The 22,353-nt window shown below is 43.2% G+C and overlaps 3 protein-coding genes across 4 annotated transcripts; 2 read left to right on the top strand and 1 right to left on the bottom strand.

Moving 5' to 3' along the window:
- Positions 1-382: 382 nt before the first annotated feature.
- LOC102703952 (phytochrome B) lies at positions 383-8,649 on the top strand. 2 transcript variants are annotated; one of them, XR_005811339.1, is made up of 5 exons: positions 383-2,825; positions 3,200-4,007; positions 5,224-5,517; positions 7,512-7,918; positions 8,578-8,649. XR_005811339.1 is itself a non-coding variant. In XM_006651253.3 (4 exons), the coding sequence occupies exons 1-4, from the start codon at positions 650-652 to the stop codon at positions 7,732-7,734; spliced, it is 3,501 nt and encodes a 1,166-aa protein (XP_006651316.2). In that variant the 5' UTR covers positions 383-649; the 3' UTR covers positions 7,735-8,257. The 2 variants fall into 2 exon arrangements, 1 of the variants encoding a protein (XP_006651316.2); XM_006651253.3 differs by lacking the exon at positions 8,578-8,649 and having other exon boundaries at positions 7,512-8,257.
- A 6,175-nt stretch (positions 8,650-14,824) lies between these two features.
- LOC102704231 (glycine-rich cell wall structural protein-like) lies at positions 14,825-17,178 on the top strand. The gene is made up of 2 exons (XM_040521559.1): positions 14,825-16,007; positions 17,171-17,178. Exons 1-2 carry the CDS (start codon positions 14,825-14,827, stop codon positions 17,176-17,178), a joined length of 1,191 nt encoding a protein of 396 aa, XP_040377493.1.
- Positions 17,179-18,082: 904 nt separating this feature from the next.
- LOC102701900 (probable pectinesterase 67) lies at positions 18,083-19,768 on the bottom strand. Its single transcript, XM_006649910.3, has 5 exons — positions 19,446-19,768; positions 19,188-19,350; positions 18,888-19,094; positions 18,547-18,791; positions 18,083-18,360 (listed from the first exon to the last, which is right to left on the bottom strand). The coding sequence occupies exons 1-5, from the start codon at positions 19,709-19,711 to the stop codon at positions 18,198-18,200; spliced, it is 1,044 nt and encodes a 347-aa protein (XP_006649973.1). The 5' UTR covers positions 19,712-19,768; the 3' UTR covers positions 18,083-18,197.
- Between the last annotated feature and the right edge of the window lie 2,585 nt (positions 19,769-22,353).

Raw genomic sequence — 22,353 nt, forward strand, 5'->3', positions numbered from 1 at the left:
GACATTGCTCGGACCATCGGATGAACATTTGATGACATTCATAGAGGGAGTTGCTCCTGCTAAAAAATAACTGTCGTATCTGTTCGGTGTGCAAACGAGATTCAGTGACATTGTACCATGATATTCTGTTACGGATGTATAGGTACAAACACATACGAGTTTCTGTATCACCGAAAATATTATAAAACAATGTCCCTGAATCCGGATCATCGGATTAGGAATAGGCCGACTCGACCGATCCGTACGTGATCCAACAAAATCCAAGCGAAAAAAGAAAAAAAAGATTCACGGCGACCCGACCTCAACTTTGGCCTGCCCAATCGCAGTTCGTCGTCATCTTCAGCGCGAGTATACTCTTCTTTTTCTATCCCCTGATCCCTCCCCTTCCCTTTCCAGCCATCGCATCGTCATCGGCTCATCTCTCGTCTTAACGCAGCAGCAGCGCGCGACTGGGCGGCGTCCCACGCCCTCACCTCCCTCCGTTACTGCCTCTGCCTTGCTCCCCAACCCCAGCAGCAAGCAAGTCCACAGCGATGGCTCCGATAACCGCAAGGCCGGTGAGGTGAGGCGAGGCGAGGAAAAAAAATCGGACGCACCCGAGCGAGCGGACGCGGCCACCTAATCCGCAACAATCCACCGCGTCGGCGCCATGGCTTCGGGTAGCGGCGCCACGCCCACGCGCTCCCCCTCCTCGGCGCGGCCCGCGGCGCCGCGGCACCACCACCACCACTCGCAGTCCTCGGGCGGGAGCACGTCCCGCGCGGGAGGGGGTGGCGGGGGCGGGGGCGGCGCGGCCGCCGCGGAGTCGGTGTCCAAGGCCGTGGCGCAGTACACCCTGGACGCGCGCCTCCACGCCGTGTTTGAGCAGTCGGGCGCGTCGGGCCGCAGCTTCGACTACACGCAGTCGCTGCGCGCGCCGCCCACCCCGTCCTCCGAGCAGCAGATCGCCGCCTACCTCTCCCGCATCCAGCGCGGCGGGCACATCCAGCCCTTCGGCTGCACGCTCGCCGTCGCCGACGACTCCTCCTTCCGCCTCCTCGCCTTCTCCGAGAACGCCGCCGACCTGCTCGACCTGTCGCCCCACCACTCCGTCCCCTCTCTCGACTCCTCCGCGCCTCCTCCCGTTTCGCTGGGTGCAGACGCGCGCCTCCTCTTCTCCCCCTCGTCCGCCGTCCTCCTCGAGCGTGCCTTCGCCGCGCGCGAGATCTCGCTGCTCAACCCGCTCTGGATCCACTCCAGGGTCTCCTCTAAACCCTTCTACGCCATCCTCCACCGCATCGATGTCGGCGTCGTCATCGACCTCGAGCCCGCCCGCACCGAGGATCCTGCACTCTCCATCGCTGGCGCAGTCCAGTCCCAGAAGCTCGCCGTCCGTGCCATCTCCCGCCTCCAGGCGCTTCCTGGCGGTGACGTCAAGCTCCTTTGTGACACCGTTGTTGAGCACGTCCGAGAGCTCACAGGTTACGACCGTGTTATGGTGTACAGGTTCCATGAGGACGAGCATGGGGAAGTCGTTGCGGAGAGCCGGCGCAGTAACCTTGAGCCATATATTGGGTTGCATTATCCTGCTACAGATATCCCACAGGCATCGCGCTTCCTGTTCCGGCAGAACCGTGTGAGGATGATTGCTGATTGCCATGCTGCGCCGGTGAGGGTCATCCAGGATCCTGCACTACAACAGCCACTGTGCTTGGTTGGGTCCACGCTGCGTGCACCACATGGTTGCCATGCGCAGTATATGGCGAACATGGGTTCCATTGCATCTCTTGTTATGGCAGTGATCATCAGTAGTGCTGGCGAAGATGATCACAACATTGCACGGGGCGGGATCCCGTCAGCAATGAAGTTGTGGGGGCTGGTAGTGTGCCACCACACCTCTCCACGGTGCATCCCTTTCCCACTACGGTATGCATGCGAGTTCCTCATGCAGGCCTTCGGATTGCAGCTCAACATGGAGTTGCAGCTTGCACACCAACTGTCAGAGAAACACATTCTGCGGACGCAGACGCTGCTGTGTGACATGCTACTCCGGGATTCACCAACTGGCATTGTCACACAAAGCCCCAGCATCATGGACCTTGTGAAGTGTGATGGTGCTGCTCTGTATTATCATGGGAAGTACTACCCTCTTGGTGTCACTCCTACAGAGGCTCAGATTAAGGACATCATTGAATGGTTGACTGTGTGCCATGGAGACTCGACCGGGCTCAGCACAGATAGCCTTGCTGATGCAGGCTACCCTGGTGCTGCTGCACTAGGAGATGCAGTGAGTGGAATGGCGGTAGCATATATCACACCAAGTGATTATTTGTTTTGGTTCCGGTCACACACAGCTAAGGAGATAAAGTGGGGTGGTGCAAAGCATCATCCAGAGGATAAGGATGATGGACAACGAATGCACCCACGGTCATCGTTCAAGGCATTTCTTGAAGTTGTGAAGAGCAGGAGCTTACCATGGGAGAATGCAGAGATGGATGCAATACATTCCTTGCAGCTCATATTGCGGGACTCTTTCAGAGATTCTGCAGAGGGCACGAGTAACTCAAAAGCAATAGTCAATGGCCAGGTTCAGGTCGGGGAGCTAGAATTACGCGGAATAGATGAGCTTAGTTCGGTAGCAAGGGAGATGGTTCGGTTGATCGAGACAGCAACAGTACCCATCTTTGCAGTTGATACTGATGGATGTGTAAATGGTTGGAATGCAAAGGTTGCTGAGCTGACAGGCCTCTCTGTTGAGGAAGCAATGGGCAAATCATTGGTAAATGATCTCATCTTCCAGGAATCTGAGGAAATAGTAAATAAGCTACTCTCACGAGCTTTAAGAGGTACCTCTCACTTGTCATGTTAATTTGGTTGTTCTTCCCTTTCATGTTTATTTGAATAATGAGCAAAATATTTTTTACTCGATATCCTTTAATTACTTGCACCCCTCACTTGTCATGTTAATTTAGTGCTTACCTTTCATGTTTGATATGAATAATGCACACAATACTATTTATTCAATATTCTTTAATGACTTGACATTGAAATATATTTGATAATATATATTTCAATACCCAACACTGACAAAGCATATAAAGCTCATTTAGTACTTATATTATTCTAAATTACTTGTTCAATGCACCATAGTGAATTTATATTATCACAAGGGGAAATGGTAGGATTGGATTCATGATTTGTGAATTTGTTGCTCATGCAGGTGATGAAGACAAAAATGTAGAGATAAAGTTGAAGACATTCGGTTCCGAAAAATCTAAAGGGCCAATATTCGTTATTGTGAATGCTTGCTCTAGCAGGGATTACACAAAAAATATTGTGGGGGTTTGTTTTGTTGGCCAGGACGTCACCGGAGAAAAGGTGGTCATGGATAAATTTGTCAACATACAAGGGGATTACAAGGCTATCGTACACAACCCTAATCCTCTCATACCCCCAATATTTGGTTCAGATGAGAATACTTGTTGTTCGGAGTGGAACACGGCAATGGAAAAACTCACAGGATGGCCAAGAGGGGAAGTTATTGGCAAGCTTCTGGTCGGTGAGGTCTTCGGTAATTGTTGCCGACTCAAGGGCCCAGATGCATTAACGAAGTTCATGATTGTCCTACACAATGCTTTAGGAGGGCAGGATTGTGAAAAATTCCCCTTTTCATTTTTTAACAAGAATGGGAAATATGTGCAGGCCTTATTAACTGCAAACACGAGGAGCAAAATGGATGGTGAGGCTGTAGGGGCCTTCTGTTTCTTGCAGATTGCAAGTCCTGAATTACAGCAAGCCTTCGAGATTCAGAGACACCATGAAAAGAAGTGTTATGCAAGGATGAAGGAATTGGCTTACATCTATCAGGAAATAAAGAACCCTCTCAACGGTATCCGATTTACAAACTCGTTATTGGAGATGACTGATCTAAAGGATGACCAGAGGCAGTTTCTTGAAACCAGCACTGCTTGTGAGAAACAGATGTCCAAAATTGTTAGGGACGCTAGTCTCCAAAGTATTGAGGATGGGTTAGTATTCTGATCTTATCTTTTTTTAACTTGACTGACCCACACTTATGTCTGTGTGTTTGCAAATATCCAAGTATGGCATATGATGTCCTACTGTACTCTTGAAAAATGTATGTTTTGTGACCCTCTTACTTGACTTGTGCTAAGACTAGGTGTAATTTGATGTTTCAGTTGGCACTAATATTTGACCTAAGCATGGATGGAAAATAAGGAATGAAAGAAGTCCATTAGACCAACAGCTCTGATTGACTGTATTCATTTATCTGAAAAGTTCTCTTCTTTCCATGCTAGTTATCTTTTTAGATGAATACATGTGTTCTGAGCATATAGGCCTTTTGTTGGAATTTGGTATATTGTCACAACTCCTCTTGTCATTTTAGATATGATCTGCAACTAATTGCCCAAGTAGATCTCAAGCATAAGATTCATGCTATATTGTTATTATCCTAAGTAGATTGCTCTCCTCAACAGCTCAACCTTTTGGGCAACTGTTTGTTGCATGAAAGTCAACATCAAGCAGCTTACTCTAAAAATGCCATTGCCACCATTTAGTCCTTTTTCATAAATATGGTAACTATTTGTTTATAAATGCTGGTGTATCTTTTACTTGTTCAAAATTCCAAAGATCATTCTGATTGCCTTGCACTAGGGCCACGTTCGTTTGAGGGCCCGGTAAGTTAACTTACCCCGGCGCGGAAACCATAGTAATAGATTAGTACATGATTAATTAATTATTAATTATTAAAAAATATAAAATATATTAATATGATTTTTTAAAACAACTTTCCTATAGAAATTTTTTGCAAAAAATATATCATTTAGCAGTTTGGGAAGCGTGTCCGTGGAAAACGAGGGAGACAAGTTAACTTAGTGGGGGAGCCGTACATGGCCTTGATCAACTCCTCTCAGCTGCATTTGTAGCCAATGGGTGGCAAGTGCTTTTACCCTGAGGAAGTCACTAACTAATGCCACACATAAGCTTTTCATGACATTTATTAAGTCCAAGCACAGCATAATCTACCATAGTTCCAATTATGAACTCATGGCTTTGCTGTTCTTGTGTCATCTGGTGTTATTTCATTCTAGGGTAGAAGCACTATGTGTCGTTTTCATGTGCTGAGACATTTTACCTCCTTTATTGTTAAATTTGACCTCTTATAACTATTTTAACCAATGATTAGCTGAAAATTTATTTATTTTTGTGTTTATTAAACAGCTCTTTGGTGCTTGAGAAAGGTGAATTTTCACTAGGTAGTGTTATGAATGCTGTTGTAAGCCAAGTGATGATACAGCTGAGAGAAAGAGATTTACAACTTATTCGAGATATCCCTGATGAAATCAAAGAAGCCTCTGCATATGGTGACCAATATAGAATTCAACAAGTTTTATGTGATTTTTTGCTAAGCATGGTGAGGTTTGCTCCAGCTGAGAATGGCTGGGTGGAGATACAAGTCAGACCAAATATAAAACAAAATTCTGATGGAACAGACACAATGCTTTTCCTCTTCAGGTAAGCTACCTATCTTCATTTTCAATGTACTAGAAGGCAATACATATTTTTACCCAGGAATTTCTTGTATTGAATTTGGTAGAGGACAAGTTAAATATTGGGTTAAATTTATAGTCGCAATCACATTTGCTGTAGCATTGGAGGCAATATTTATTTATCAGGAACTACTGATACTCTACCTACATGCACTACAAAAATTAGATATCCTAAATAAAGTCTAGATATCTAACATCTGTATTATCCTTGTACATGGGTGACAGACTGAAGACCCCACGTCCCCACCTATTTAAGTTTAAAGCACACTTACCCATTTGGTTTTATCAACACTGACGTTTCGTGGGTTGGTCGGGTATGGTCTGAGGTCTGATAATAAACTTGGTTTGCTTTCTTTGAGTAAATTTCAGAACCCAGCTTTTGTGGCCTAAGTAACAGAAAACCTCAGGGCTTGCAATTTATGTCAAAGAGCCTTAGTTTTGAGGCAAAAATGCTTTATAAAGCCCTAGATTTATATGCAAAATACTTACACGCCATTATAATAAACCACATTTCAACAATATACTCACATAAATAGGATCAAAATTACACATTCCTACCATCTAATCTATTTCCTTACTACTGCACGAATGCAAAATGGCAAACTCCAAGACATGTGAACTGTAACTGGTTACATAAATGCACAAACAGTTATGCTGTCAGCAATGATACTTGTTGAGAAGGTGTCTAATGTGTGTATCTACTGAAAGAAAATACCCATACCATTTTGTACAAGTATTATGCATAAATACCATAGCCAACTGGTGGATATAGACATTAAATTTGTGGTTTTGTGAAACATTTGGGCCCAAAACCTGGGAATTAATTGAAATAAATGGCCAAAATCTGGGGTTTTATGTCACTAGTTCACCAAAAGCTGAGGATTTGCGAGTATTCCTTGTGTGTAATTAGCCTCCTAGGCTCCTAGCAACCGCTGCTAACAAAACAGTAAAGATATGATTCTAAAACTGGGTACTCATAAGATGTTTTTAAACCTACCTAGATTTATTCATGGATTAATGAATATATTTTATATGTGTCTAGATTTATTAGCATCCATATGATTCTAGGGAGGATAAGGAAATTGTATAACATGGAATGGAGGTAATAGCAATTACTAAGAATAAGGAAACTAAAATGATAGGGTCAATTAAACCTGGTCGTAATCCGTTGAAGATGGTTTTGGAGCTTTATCTTGTTAAATAGTGTCCCACATTGATTGTGAAAGGATAAAAAAACTAAGATATAAGTGAAGGAACCCCTTACCTCAATGGTTAGCTTTTAAGGTGGGAAAGGCCTTTTGCGATCCTACAATTAGTATCAGAGTCTAACTAGTTTAACATCTCTAGCCCGATGGACACAGGATGTGAAGATCTGATGGACTGTGGGTGCCTGCGGGGCCTGTATATCTGACAGACCATAGGCCTGTGGGGCCCATATACGGTGAAGGATCGAGGGACACCAATGTGTAGAGGGAGAGATTGTTGAATAGTTCCATATTAGTTGTGGAAGGGCAAATGGCCTAAGATAATAAGTGGAGAAGACCCTCACCTTAATAGCTAGCTTTTTGGGTGGAAAAAACCCTTTACGATCCTACATATCTTCGTGATGCTAGCCAAGAAGCCTTCATGCCCGTGCTAGGTGTGACGGTATGGTACTGTTCACCAGTGGCCATGGCTAGTAGTCTAGCACACCCTCATGGTTTACCAAAAAAGGTTATGTTATTGCAACAATGTACCTTTGTTGTAACATCGTAGTAAATAATAAAATTCAATAATTATTTCTTGATATTCGGGGAGCATTAAGCAAGGTATCATGATTGGCCGGCAAGGTGAATGATGCTTAAAATTTTGAATTTCTCAATTGTCTGTACTACTTTGTGCTGCTGCCTATATTGTAGAACCTAATGGCTCGGTGGGGAGGACCTCAAACTGACGCTTATCATCTTTCTGGTTCTGCAGATTTGCCTGTCCTGGCGAAGGCCTTCCCCCAGAGGTTGTGCAAGACATGTTTAGTAACTCCCGCTGGACAACCCAAGAGGGTATTGGCCTAAGCATATGCAGGAAGATCCTCAAATTGATGGGTGGTGAGGTCCAATATATCAGGGAGTCAGAGCGGAGTTTCTTCCATATCGTCCTTGAGCTGCCCCAGCCTCACCAAGCAGCAAGTAGGGAGACAAGCTGATATGGTTTAAGCTCGCTGCTAACCTTGCATAACTATTTGGTCAACCAGGTGACCTGATATCTTCTGATAGAGAACCCAGTTTATGAGAGTTCCAGAAATCAACATTTCATCTAAACTTTGGAGCTTCATCCGTGGTTCTCGGTGTCGAGGCCTGGTCACTCCTGTCCCCTGACATGCCCCAACTGTAAGTTCAGCTTTGGACGATGTTGTTCTATTAGAGTTCTATTATGGCGGCAAGTAATGCACACTGACTGTAATGTAACTCGTAGCATAGGCCCACTACCACTTGGTTGAAGTACATATATTCTACTAATGCTGCCATGTATATACATCGGGTTATATATGTACTATGCATAAGGAGAGCCGTGCAGCTCCCAGAGGGGTATTTTGTAGGGCTTCCCAAGCCTACGGAATCTTACTTGCTCAAAAAAAAAAAAAAGCCTACGGCATCTTATTAATTCTTATTAATCTTAACATATGTCTTCCAATTTTGATCATACCGTTGCTCGTAAGACCATTTTCAACAGCTTATCCAAATTTTATCATTCATATTGTCATTTAGATGACTATCTAAAATAATAGATTCTCTATTCATATTATGCATCACTCTAACAAGAGATCCATATTTCATCGTCTATATATATTTTATTAATATTTTATAATCACCTCCGCTCATGTTGACATTACTCTCTCCTTTTATGATTGGATGTTAAAATATGGATGGAGAAGAGAGAACATCTATGTTTTGAATATTTCCTTTTTAATATGGATGATACTATAATTTAGATGATGGGATAGATGATTTGCTGAAATCATTTTTTTTCTTACATCATATATTTTCAGATCGGATTATAGGATAGAAGATATGCTGCTTCCCTTTGAAGAGGGAACCGTGCGTATAGGACCGGTCCTGACTTTTTAGGGGCCTGATGTAAAACTAAACATAGAGGCCCCTATCATACTGTATGATTATATATATATATATATATATATATATATATATATATATATATATATATATATATATATATACACACACACTCGTGTGTATCTATGTGTGAATTATTGTTGTAAATATTTAAATTGTATTTAGAAATAATATTTATATAAAAAACATGGTACATGTTATCTAAAAATTTCTTCTGACGTTTTTAGATGTAAAATCATTGATAATGGCACCAATATCAATCTCATCTAATAATTTCTTCTCGATGCATAAAGATAAAACTAAATGATAGATGAATAAAGAAATTTTAAAATATATCGGTCTACGTAGTGGTAGGGGGCCTTGGGATTTGGGGGGCCAGGGTGGCTGCACCTCCAGCACCCCCCTCAGGGGTTGGCCCTGCCCACGTGTTTGCGAGCGTGTGCCATCTTTGCTTTTGTGACTTGTGAGATCCATCCGACTTACCTTCGGTTTTGGGCTAACTCTATCCATCCGACTTAAAATAATATTATATTTGTTTTTCTTGTTTATTTTAAATAAATTTATTTTAATTAATATTGTATTGGAGCTTGTAAAAGCTGGGAATCAATGCATTGAAATTATATAAGATGAAAGATGATTGCACGGGATTTTAGATAATTGGATTGAGATTTGTTAAAACGAAGATTATATTAGTCTTTTTGCTTTTAAGTTGGTAAATGTGATATTGGTGAAAAATAGGAGTAAGTCTTATTTAGGACTGCGGGAGTGTACTGTAAGCGCGAGCCGGTCCGCATGTGCAGCGGGCTTTGGTGAGACGGTGATGGCTTCAATCGAATCGATTTGACTGATCGGCTATATTCTGTATGTTTTGTGTGGCGAAACCGCGAAATGATTCCAAAACGAGAAAGGAGAAACGGTTGGGAGTTGGGACACCACGGATTCAGGTCCTCAGGAGCACGCTCTTGGACAACCGGCGTTTATAGTCGGTATCGTTTTCGATCCAGCTCGCCCCTCCTGTACCTACAGGCCATAGCCCTGTTTCTTGCTTGGGATATATAGTTTGGCCCTGTTTAGTTCGTGAAAATAGAACTTTAGTGTGTCATGTTAGATGTTTGACTGAATGTTAAAAAGGGTTTTTGACATGAATGAAAAAACAAATTTCACAGCTCGTCTGAAAACCATGAGACATCTTTTGAGCCTAATTAATCCGTTATTCACATGTGGACGCACTTGTGGCTGATCATGCACTAAGGCCGCGTTCCGTTGGAGTGGGAGGTAAGTTAGTTATCCGATACGGAAAATATAGTAATAAATTAGTATGTGATTATTTAATTATTAATTATTACAAAATATAAAATAAATTAATATGACTTTTTAAAACAACTTTCTTATAGAAAATTCTCGCAAAAAATACACAGTTTAATAGTTTGGGAAGCGTGTGCGCGGAAAACAAGAGGATTAGATAACTTGCTGGGGTGGCGAACATGGCCTAAGTAGGCTCAAAAGATTATCTCACAATTTCCCTCTTTACTGTGCAATTAGTTTTTTCATCTATATTTAATGCTCTATTTAGGTGTTCAAAGATACGATGTGATGTTTTTGAAAAAAAAATTAGGAACTAAACAGGTCATTTGTTCATGACCGTCGAAAGCGGTAAGACCACCGAGCGGTCTTTAGGAAGAGCATAGAATCGTCTTTTTTTTAGTTTTTATGTGCACGCTATTGGGGGGCTCCATCCTTGAGGGAACCTAGGGTGTGCGGGGAGATGAGGGCATTTATAGAACATATGCCACGTCTGATGTTGATTGTTAGGAAAATTAGATGCACAACAAAGATATTTTAGAAAATAACAATAACTGGCCACACCCTTTCCATGCAGATTACAATAGATATATAAAGAGAAAATCTAAGAAACCTAACAGAAAAAATAAAGCCTTATTAGAAAACTCCAATATCATAATCTGAATATATTACATATACATTGAAAATTTGGATCATATATCTAACAATCTTCTTAAGACTAATTTTCTTTGTAGCATAAAAATCATTAATCACAACTAGCTAATGTAGATAAAATCACCATGCACCCAAAACACAAATCCAAGCTTGAGGACACACTTATACTGAACATGGGCATAATATTATACTTCAAATTCACAACAGGAATAAAATGTTCAATCTATCATATGAATTGGTAAACTCTAACACAAATGTGAACACAAAATGAAGTACTTTGATCTCCTGATGAACCCCATGGTAGATTGGTCATGTGCTTGTAGCAATTCCTTTGGAATCATGTCACCAGAACTATCGCAGTGGATTACACTTCAAAACTCATCATGGGAATTGAATAATGAATTTGCTGGTGTGAAGTTATGGAACCCTCATAGAAATACAAAATGGAATATGCAGATCTCCTGGTATAAAGATGTGTGGTTGTAGAAAAATTCACGTGAATTTTTTTTGATAGTTGGTGCCTCCTGTGAGGCATGTCTTCGGCAGAGGAAGAGAGGAGGCACAACTCAAGGAATGTGTTGGGCAGATGCATACTACTGGCACGGGCAGAGTAGTGCCTCATGCTTACCTTGACGGGGAGGATTGCTCGCCACCAAGAGGGAGAGAAGTAGGTGAAGAGCATGGTAGCACAACTCCAAATCCACTCGATTCATAGATGCAGGGGGAACGACGACATACCAACTTTGGCTAGAGGACCACAATTCCCGCTACCTCCATGGGTCACTTCCTACCATTGTCGTTGCTGTCGCTAGAAGGTCATCTGTTGCGCCGCAACTCCCCACTCCTATCAGTGCACACTGTCAGGAGCTCGTTGACGATATCGCCGCCTAGAGCTTATTGACTAGTTGCCTCGATCTACAACGAGAAGGGGATGAAGGAAGGCCCTCTGCCTCGATCTAAGCCAAGGGGATGAGAGGGCTTGGGTGTGCAATGGTCGCTGGAGAAGGAGAGACGGGAGATGCCACCGACTGCGGAGCTTCTTATCCCCATGGTGTGAAGGAGAGGAGAGGTTGGCCGATGATGAATCGATGGCAGGGTCGGTGAGACAATGATGGAGAGGAAACGAGAATATGGAAATTGTAGTTTTTTATATTTGTTTCGGATCTTAGGGGTTGGGTGCAAATTTTAGACTTATTTGAAGCTGAAGTTAGTTGCACTGCAAAAAGGTAAATTTTTAGACGAGTGATTTTAGCTTATGTGACACTTGAGATCACTCTACTCAACCGAAGGTGTTTGCGCTATGAATGCCCTAATGCTCCATAGAGTTACACATAGAAACCTACATATATGTTATCGTAAGTGGTAGGCTCCATCAAAATTCAAACCGAAGATTTAGTCCCTGCAGTGTCTTTTTAGACTTTCTCAGCTGTTCCTTAGAAGACTACTAATTAAGGCCGTGTTTGAGACGACAAGATAGGAAAAAACTCTCCTCATTTTCATGATCGTGTTTCTTAAACTACTAAATAGTGCATATTTTTCTCAAATATAAAGTTGTTTGAAAATATTATTAATCTAATTTTCAAGTTTAAAATAATTAACATTCAATTAATGGTAAAGACTCACCTTGTTCTACGTATCTTATTCTTTCACTCCCTATCAATCTCATCAAAGATACCTGTTCGGTTTTATATAAAAGAACTTTAGAAATTTCATAAGAAAAACCATTCAAAATCCTTGTATCTGGTAAAATTACTATATGTTTGATTTTTTTTTTATCAAAACTACTGTCTTATGCGTAAGTGACTCACAATGCATTCATAACCATTGGTGGGTGGGTGCATAAAGATAAGAGGGTTTCTAGAGCAAGTGACTGTAAATGCTTGTAGCATATGCATGTTCAGCACCGAGGCACAGGCCTACTATTCTAGTTTTGTGTTCATGATCTGTATCATGGATTAATACTGATATATAAATGTTCATCTTATCATGCAAACAGCACTCAGCTAGCTGCATGTGGGGAGATTAAATGCTTTGCTGCAAATGGTGTGCAACCTTTTCTCCCTGTGCAGCTCATGCTTGGTTGCTTCCACATGGTAGTTCAGCCCAAGGCGTGGATTCATGCTCGTCATCTTCAACGATCATTGATGGGCATATGCTCGATTGGACCCATCAATCGGACCCAAACCGGAGTTGCAACAAATGCTCGGCTTTCTCATCGGACTCCAAAGGGGACAAATTTAAAAGATCGATCGCTACGTGGTCCAGTGTGCCGGGAGCATGCATGTGCCCCCCTGCAATTGCTAGGAAAACCACACAACCTGATCGGCCTTTACATGATTGCATTACTGAACATTTAACCAAATCTGCAAACTGAACGTATGTATATATACGCAACCCAGGTAATAACTACTACTCAGTATACTAGTAAAAAGGCCGCTCACGGTGGCTTGAGAATGTTCAAAGCTGGGCCATCATGGCCTGCTAAGCTAGCTGCTCAATCTCAAATTAAACTTCATATCGTCAACCTTAGTAGTTAACTCCTACTAGCTAGCTACCCTCCTGACCTGAATGCCGTCCTCACCTGCTATCCATACGGTTGTGATTGTGAATGACATAATGGCCGCATGCACCAGACGACCAGTTGCGCGAGTATATATGCATATGCATTCTTTTTTTTGTGAACACCATATATATGTGCACTCTGAAATTTAACTATCCGAGCTCATCAGACATATACAAACTCATAATTAAGCTGCACGCACCGTTTCCCGGCCGTCCTGCCGGCAGCACATATTAGGCCCTGTTTAGTTCCAAAATTTTTTCCCAAAAACATCACATCGAATATTTGAACACATAAATGAAGCATTAAACATACATGAACATTAAAACTAATTATACAGTTATGGGAAAAATCATGAGACGAATCTTTTGAGCCTAATTAGAATGTGATTAGCCATAAGTGCTACAGTAACCAACATATACTAATGATGGATTAATTAGACTCAAAAGATTCGTCTTGCAGTTTCCAGGCGGAATCTGAAATTTGTTTTGTAATTAGACTACGTTTAATACTTCAAATGTATGTTTAAAAACTCGATGTGATGTTTTTTCAAAATAATTTTGCAAACTAAACAACCCCTTATTGTCTCTGCCTCACCTCTGCATTCCACACAATGTAACACAGCTCGGGGCATTAGACGTGTTCTTTTTCCAAACAAAATATGTACAGAAATTACTAAAACAAAAGTCAAACAAATTTACTTCTTCAGTTTATAATAGTTAACATATGATTATCTTTTCTGTTAATTAATGGAAATGGAAGGGGTTGTTACCCTTCTTTCTCAAAAAAGAAAAGAGTTTATAATAGCTAACGATTAATTAGTCCTGTTCTAATGACTTTTTTCTTAGCCTGTGGCTCATAAAGATCACTCCAATATATAACATCTGATTTAAACAATACCTGCAGAGACCTACGTACAGCTCCATGCATTGCGCATTTACGTTACGTACGTACGTACTTCCCGTACTTTTCCGAACCATGCGTGCACATGCAGGCATGCACACAGCTGCTTGCAATCACTGGCAAACGCTAACCGATTAGTAATTGAAGTTGCCGTGAAATCGATCGATCGTGTGCGTGTGCGCCGGATGAATGCACGTACCCGTAAAGCATCCCGCGGGCGTGCGTTGCCTGCAGGCTAGCTGAAGACCTGCACTGTGGAAGAACGTGCATCTGCCCGGCGGAAGGACTCGCGCGAGCAGGCTGCATGCAGCAGGATAGTTCGGCGACGCGTGAACATAAATGCACCGGCGCGCCGCGCCGCGCCGCGCCGCACCTTCTCCGACCCGAACCCAAAATCGACGGCCCACCTCGCACGCGCAATCCCTGTTCATCTCTCTCGTCCTCGCTGGCTCTGTGTTTGGTCTGTCGAAGCTGAAACCGCCATAGTTGAGAGCGTCGTTGCTGTACAAAGCTCTGGTCCGCTGGAGTCTGGACAGTGGCTATGCTTCTCCCAACTACCTGCAATAACTCCACGCACACAGGATAGGCACTCTCTCCTTTGTCCACTCGGCCACTTGAATACTTGACCAGCTCGTATCAAAGGATCATCATGACCAGCTGCTTGCTGCTAGAGCTAGCTATAAAAGCGCGCGAACGTTCTTCAATTCGCTTCAAGCATCGGAGCAGCATCAACAGCTCAGCTCATGGGGAGAGCGGCGAGGCGTGCGCGGGCCTTGGCGCTCGCGGCATTGGTCGCGGTGCTGGTTGTAGTGGCATGTACAGAGGCGCGGCTACTGGAGAAGGAGACGTTGGGCGGTGGAGGAGGTTTCGGTGGTGGGGGTGGCTTTGGCGGTGGTGCTGGGCTCGGAGGAGGCGGTGGAGCAGGTGGTGGGTTCGGTGGAGGGCTTGGTCATGGTGGAGGTCTTGGTGGTGGGTTTGGAGGAGGTAAAGGTGGTGGCCTAGGTGGTGGTCTTGGCGGTGGTGGCGGTGCAGGTGGTGGTTTTGGTGGAGGGCTTGGCCATGGTGGAGGTCTTGGACACAGTGGTGGCCTTGGAGGTGGGTTTGGTGGTGGGAAGGGCGGTGGCCTCGGTGGTGGAGCTGGCGGAGGAGGCGGGCTAGGTGGTGGAGCTGGGGGTGGTCTTGGTGGTGGTGTAGGTGGAGGTGGAGGACTTACTGGTGGTGCCGGTGGAGGTGGTGGGCTTGGCGGTGGTGCGGGAGGTGGACTTGGTGGCGGTGGTGCCGGTGGAGGCGGCGGTCTTGGTGGAGGTGCCGGTGGAGGTAGTGGCGGTGCAGGAGGCGGGCTTGGTGGTGGTGCCGGTGGAGGCGGCGGGCTTGGCGGCGGTGCCGGAGGTGGGCTTAGTGGTGGTGCCGGTGCAGGAGGAGGCCTGGGTGGTGGTGCCGGTGGAGGCGGCGGGCTAGGCGGTGGGGCTGGAGGCGAGCTTGGTGGTGGTGCCGGTGCAGGAGGAGGCCTGGGAGGTGGTGCCGGTGGAGGTGGCGGGCTTGGTGGTGGTGTTGGTGGAGGCGGTGGGCTTGGTGGTGGTGCCGGTGCAGGAGGAGGCCTGGGTGGTGGTGCCGGTGGAGGCGGCGGGCTTGGCGGTGGTGCAGGAGGCGGGCTTGGTGGCGGTGCTGGTGGAGGCGGTGGACTTGGTAGTGGTGAAGGAGGAGGCCTAGGTGGAGGTGCTGGAGGTGGGTTTGGTGATGGTGCCGGTGCTGGTGGAGGTGGTGGACTCGGTGGTGGTGCTGGAGGGGGTGGTGGCGTAGGAGCTGGAGGTGGTTTTGGGGGTGGCAAAGGTGGTGGCTTTGGCGGCGGCCTCGGTGGTGGTGGTGGCATTGGTGCTGGTGGAGGAGCCGGAGGTGGTGCTGGTGCTGGCTTTGGCGGAGGCGCTGGTGCGGGTGGCGGTGGAGGCCTGGGCGGCGGAGGCGGTGGAGGTTTTGGTGGCGGTGGCGGTGGCGGTATTGGTGGAGGGATGTGAGGACATGCATGCGCACTTGGTTGCACGGTGCATATAGATGGGAGTATATATGATTGGCTAAGCTTGAGCTAATTTTGTACTAAGTTTTAATAATCTTGTTGATTTATGTTTATGATTTACCTATTGTTCTCTTATTTATAAAGGAATAAATAAATTGTTGCTAAGATAGTACATTTGCACTTTGTTCTAAGTTTTTGTCATTATTCGTGGTTTGCTTGCTTGTTATTTGGGTGGGTTGGGGTATAGGAGTTTATTTGTTAGGAACTTACTATGCATTGTGACTTATCTTTTGCGTGTTGCCTAAATAAGAATATATAATTATAGAATAATTTCATAGCATAGATTATAACGTTATATATCACTTCACAAACATACAACACTATATTTGATAGATACAAGTCATAAAAAACACGAATTCATATTAAACTTGTATGTTTTTAGGGATTGATTTTCATCTCTCAGACGAACATGTGCTCCCTTCTTATATATCACCTAAATAATTATAAAAAAATGATAATATGGATTAATATGAGATACATCACTTCTCAAGTTTAAATTCAAATTCTATATGTTGTAACAAAAAATAAAACTAGTATACACACATTCACAATTAATTTTTTATTTTGTTATTATTTGTATAAGTTAAATTTGAATTTGCATGTCTGTGAAGTGATATATCGTATATTAATCTACCTTATTATTTTTTTAAGAATTATTTGTAGGTGACATGCAGTTAAGAAGTATACCAATCTAAACAGTGATGCACATACTTTCCCATGGTTTTCTGGTGACATATCCCGTGGCGGAGAGCCAGGATTTGGCCGATGGGATGCAAAGTTAAGTGATGTCAGCTAGCATAACTTAAGCGAGAGTACGATGCAATGAAAGACTAATATAGTTTAATGGTGTAATTAAATGTTAAAATCTAGATGGGATATAATAGACATTTACTTGCTTTAGTACAAGTTTACACAAGGATCACCGAATATGAGGATATTTTCACAGGATGATCCATCGTGCATTGATTAATGGCAATGTTATCTAGCTAAATGACTTGCGCCTTTGCTCTTGATTTAGCTTATTGAGTTAAGTGTAACAGCAATGTACAAGAGTACAAGCAGATGATTAGCGGCCAGGTTATCTAGCTAAGTCATTGACTATAATTTTCATGGCAATATATATGGAAGAAGATAACCGAAAGTTCTGTTGCGCGAATGTTCGCGCGGGGCGCCTCCACGCGAATCCTTTTCTTTTTCTGGCTTTACCTAGATAGTTTTCTTTTATATTTTTTAACTGGTTAAGTGGGTCCAAGATACGTGACACTTTTTATAGTGTATAAGGTTAATTTTGGTGATTGATCAATTAGCTGGTTATTATATAGTAGTTTAGCCGATAAGGTATATTTATAATTGATCATCATAAATTCCTTCAAAGCCCAGGGATGCCATTCATCGGGTGTGGTCTAAAAACGATACCGGTTATCAAGCCAATAGAGTATTTTAGTGTTAATATTTTCTTGTATATTTAAATCTTGTTAGTTGTAGGGTCAAATTAACTGACACACCTATTTTTTAGTTATAATTTTAAGAATTTAGGTATTGCACTAAAACGATCTAGGAGTCTTATAAACCTTTGTGTGTGACACATCACAAATCAACTTTTGACGTCAATGTTATGAATTTTGTCATAAATCAAAATATTTTCACATAGGCTATTATAAAGTAATTCCATAGTTGAACTGACCCTTAGGTATGCTACTTCAAGTTAGTACATTGTCATTTCATATCCTACAACGCCCTTTAGACTAGCAATTTGCTTGTTATCAGGGCCAAATACATTATATTATGACTTATGATACATGCGCAAATTAATTTGTGATGTTGCACTGGACAATCAGACAACGTGCAGGATGCCTTAGTAATTAACTTCTCAGCCATAAAATGAGCAAATAAAGTTCAAGCCTAGAATCAATAAGCTAAATATGTCACATTTTTACTGCAAAACACCAAATCCTTCAATTGATTAGAAAATTGACACCATGGATACAACTAGCCCACGGCATGCATGAACATACATGTTGCTATGTGTTCTTTTAGTTGGCTGGTCAGTAGTAGAACGCCGGAAGCCACTCCTTGCCATTGATGAAGTCAACGGTTATGAACTTGTCAGCCTCCTCCTTGGTGAACTTTCGTGCCCATGGTACACGCTCCGACGACGCATCGGCAGCGCCCGGCCCAGTGCAGTTGTACTCCCCGAGTACCATGTGGCTGCAATGCACGCAACAATTAATAGCGCGCCACTGTTATACATGCATGATTGATCACTGTTGATGATTTCTTATCAAGCAATTTTATCATCCTCAAAGAGGTGTACTAAATTTTATATAGAAAATAGTCGTACGGTACCTTATAGTACCCTCTTTAGGATAGGAAAAATATTTTTTTAGCACTTACTCAGTCGGTCCATTGTAGCCGTAGTTGGTCCAACCGGCCGGGTTGATAGTCTTGGAGAGGTAGGTGTCAGCAAAGATGACACGCGAGTAGGCCTCATTGGCACGGCCTAGGTACACCTGGCCTACGCCGTACACCTTGCCCTTGATGAAGACAAAGCCGCTGCCATCTTCTTCCTTGCGGTCCTGTGCTGTGATGGACCCCTTGATCTCCGTCCGCCGGTCAGGCTTCACAAAGATCTCCGGGCACTACATGTGTGTGTTTGCTGATTATTCATAGTTGAAGAATGACATGAAAAATTCTTTACATGTATCATGTGTGCATGTACATATGGGATCTATTACCTGGAAGATAGACTGGCCGCCGCCAAAGATGAAGTCGATGTTACCCTGAATGTAGCAACTCTCGTAATAGTGGCGACCGATGTCGTCGAAGAGGGTATGGTGTGGGCTATAGAACGCACAGTGGTAGAAGGCCACCTTATCGCCGCTAACCATGGTAGACACCGCGCGTATCTCCGGGGTATTGGGCAGCCCAGCACGCGCGCTGTTCTGTGATCATTCAACCGATGTGCGAATCGTGTCAAGATCATTCAAGATTTAGAATTTCAAATACAATGAGAGGATTAGAACATAGAGATGGACCCTGAAGCTAATTCCAAAGACAATGACGTTGTTTGCGTGCACGGCGAATGCGGCAGACTCGGCATTGTGGGAAGAGGTTGATTCGTGGGTGATGGAGGTTCGGCCCTTGCCATTGCCCCTCATGAAGATGAACGGCTTTGTCTCTGGGATCACAACTTTCTCCCTGTACGCATTCATGCAAACCCTTTGTTATTCCAAAGCTAGACGGTGCAAAGAAACTTAATTAGGCGCATGAAAGCATACAATATCAATGCACACCTGTAGATGCCGGAGCGGAGATGGACGATGACCCACTCGGCATTCCCGACAGGCACAGCGTCAATGGCTGCCTGCACGGTTTTGAACTCGTCCTCGGGGCCAACGATCAATGTACGCTTGGCATTGATTTTGGAGGTGAGAAGGGGGCCATTGACGATGTCGTCGCTCTTCTTGGCTGTCTTAGCAAGTGTGCGGCCAAACGGCGAGACGAGCACCGCCACGGTGGCAACTAGGAAAGGGAGGAGGAGGAGATGCAGTCGGGCCATCGCTGTGGGTGTTTCACCGATCGAGAATGGTTAGGCACAGGTTAGTTTTCCTATGCAGTGCAGAGGATCGAGAGGGTGCCTCTTTAGAGGGTGCTCTATTTCTGGCCGCTCGCTGGCTTGGCTCGGGGAAAGGTTAGGAGGGAATGGCGGACAGGAGATGTTTCGCTTTTTTTGGTTTGGAAAACAGCTAGTTTGGTTGAAACGTCGTTGAAAACAACGCGACGTGACTACGGTGTTGGGCGCCAGCTTTTTCAGTGTGTTTACTACTCTTTTTTGTCCTACGCTCGATTTAGCATGCAATGATGTAATCCCTTCTCTCTCTACACCTCTGCACACAACTTATAGTACTCCCACACCTATCTCCATGCATACATGCATGTAAAGTTTGAAGCAAACTTTGATTATTTTCCTCCTAAATTACATATTTAATATTCTATAATCCAAGCACACCATCGTATTTATTGTAATAAAAAAATTCCGAAATATAGGATGATGTTTCACCTCAAATAAAATTGTTCCATCACTTAGTTATTTTTTTTAACTCACCTTATGAAATGTTTCAAGTAGACGCAACATAAAAAAATATTCTCTAACACTAATGACATCTACATTAAACATTGGGTTGCAACGAGTGAAATATTGAAAATATCACATCCAAATATATTTGCAAACATACATGATTTTTTGAAACATTTTTATACCATGTACTATGAGATATTGAGCTGTATCCATGGAAATATCATAAAGTATTTGCTGAATAAACATGAAACACCCCAAGAATGAACCATTTTTATATCATGTACGAGATATCGAATTGTAACCATTGAAATATCATAAAGGGCTTGCTAAAACATCAAAGAATAGTGTGCAACATTTGTAAATGAGTTAGTGGAACATCTAAGAAAACTTGTTGAAACAGTGAATTAACAATATGTGCAACATTTAAAAAGAACCATTAAAAAACTTAACATAAATTTTATCATAATATAATCATGTAAGATATTACTGTAAAGATTTTTAACGGTTACAAACTGAACGGTATTGGATCATATTTTCAAGATGAATCCTCGTTCTATATCTGTTGGCGCACGCATGCCATTTTCTTTATCCTCGGCATCTCCTCTCGTGCAGCCGTTCGCCCGGAACGCCGTTGAACCGAACCGCCCCTGGAATGCCATTCCGCTAACGCCGTGAGCGCCATTCGGTCGCTAGTCCGGCCGCCTCGGCCCACTTTGAGCCAGGCCGTTGCGCCATCTGTATCGCTTCGCCCTCCTACTCGAAGGCGAAGCCCCTTGAGAACCACCCCGTCTGAATCAGCACCGAGAAGGAAGAACGATGTCGTCAGCTCCAAGTCCGGTGACCCACAGCTGCACGCCGCCGCCTCCGAAAATTAGAGCAAACCGGTAAGTCCTAGTTTGATTCTTCGAGCAAAGACTATCCCTGGGATCATTGGATAAAAAAAGGTTTGACAGCCAGATCAAGTCTTCACTTTGAACCTGAAATTTTTCCTTCCACCGCTGCCGTGTTTCACCATTACCGCCGCCCACCGGAAACAATCCACCCATGGGAATCATATGGGTAATAATCAGTACACCTTCTTGAGTCAGGTGCATGCAGTAACAAACTACTATAACAAGTTTTTTAGCACACGGTGTCTATACACCCGTTACTTATATGTTATCTAAATAGTCAATACGTCTTTTAGAGTCGGGTGTATGTAGTAATAAACTACTGTAAGAAGTTTTTTTAGCACACGGGTGTCTATATACCCGTTGCTTGTATGTCATCTAAATAGTCATCAAAAAATATGAAAAAAAATTGATGAGATAGCTTGATATGAGTTATATCACTCCACCAACATGCAAGTTTAAATTTAACTTTTATAAGTTGTAGCAAAAATTACAAAAACAATTATGAATATGCGTATACTTAGTTTTAGTTTTGTTTATTTTTTTGCTACAACTTGTAGGAGTCGAATTTAAACTTGCATGTTTGTGAAGTGATATAACTCATATTAATCTTTCTTATCAAATTTTTTTATATTTTTTTGACTATTTAGATGACATGCAAGCACACGGATGTATATACACCCGTATGCTAAAAACTATTTCCCAACTACTATCCACACATCCCTCTACCAAGTAAACGGTTCCGCCACCCGCGCCGCCATCCTGCACAGCTCCGGCCATCTCTAGAGGTCATGCAACAGTCGGTAGTCATCGCCACCAAGCTCGCCCGCGCCGCTCAGCCAGCCACCTGCTTTGCCCTCCCCTGTTTCCTATCACTGCCAGCTGGGGTCCACCTGTAAGTAAAACGGCAAAAGTAAAATAAAAGAATAAACTGTTTTCTGTTGAACTGAGAATTAAACAAACTTGTGATATGCATAAAAAATAAATAGAACTCCATATAAGGTGAAGTTATGTAGTGCCCTAAAATCACCAAAGTTTAAAACATTGTTTAATCCGAATTTCGAGAAATTTTAAAAGATGAAGGAAGCCTCCAACAATTAAAAATGACCAATACTGAACTCAAATGGGCTCGTGGGTATTTTTAATAAGTTCCCCATGCCTCAAAGTATGTAAGTAATTTTTACTGGAATTTTCAGAGCACTCTAGCTAATTTTAATGCAACAAAAACCATTA

The sequence above is a fragment of the Oryza brachyantha genome, chromosome 3 (assembly GCF_000231095.2).
Source record: "Oryza brachyantha chromosome 3, ObraRS2, whole genome shotgun sequence".
In the NCBI taxonomy this organism is placed as follows: domain Eukaryota; kingdom Viridiplantae; phylum Streptophyta; class Magnoliopsida; order Poales; family Poaceae; genus Oryza; species Oryza brachyantha.

What these genes read in the sequence shown, in the direction of transcription:
- LOC102703952 (XM_006651253.3), top strand. Translation starts at nt 650, where the DNA reads ATGGCTTCGGGTAGCGGCGCCACGCCCACGCGCTCCCCCTCCTCGGCG. An exon ending in ACTCTCACGAGCTTTAAGAG is followed by an intron (nt 2,826 to 3,199) that starts GTACCTCTCACT and finishes TTGCTCATGCAG; the next exon opens with GTGATGAAGACAAAAATGTA. An exon ending in CTCCAAAGTATTGAGGATGG is followed by an intron (nt 4,008 to 5,223) that starts GTTAGTATTCTG and finishes TTTATTAAACAG; the next exon opens with CTCTTTGGTGCTTGAGAAAG.
- LOC102704231 (XM_040521559.1), top strand. Translation starts at nt 14,825, where the DNA reads ATGGGGAGAGCGGCGAGGCGTGCGCGGGCCTTGGCGCTCGCGGCATTG.
- LOC102701900 (XM_006649910.3), bottom strand. Translation starts at nt 19,711, where the DNA reads ATGGCCCGACTGCATCTCCTCCTCCTCCCTTTCCTAGTTGCCACCGTG. An exon ending in TCTTTGGAATTAGCTTCAGG is followed by an intron (nt 19,095 to 19,187) that starts GTCCATCTCTAT and finishes GAATGATCACAG; the next exon opens with AACAGCGCGCGTGCTGGGCT. An exon ending in GGCTACAATGGACCGACTGA is followed by an intron (nt 18,361 to 18,546) that starts GTAAGTGCTAAA and finishes CGTGCATTGCAG; the next exon opens with CCACATGGTACTCGGGGAGT.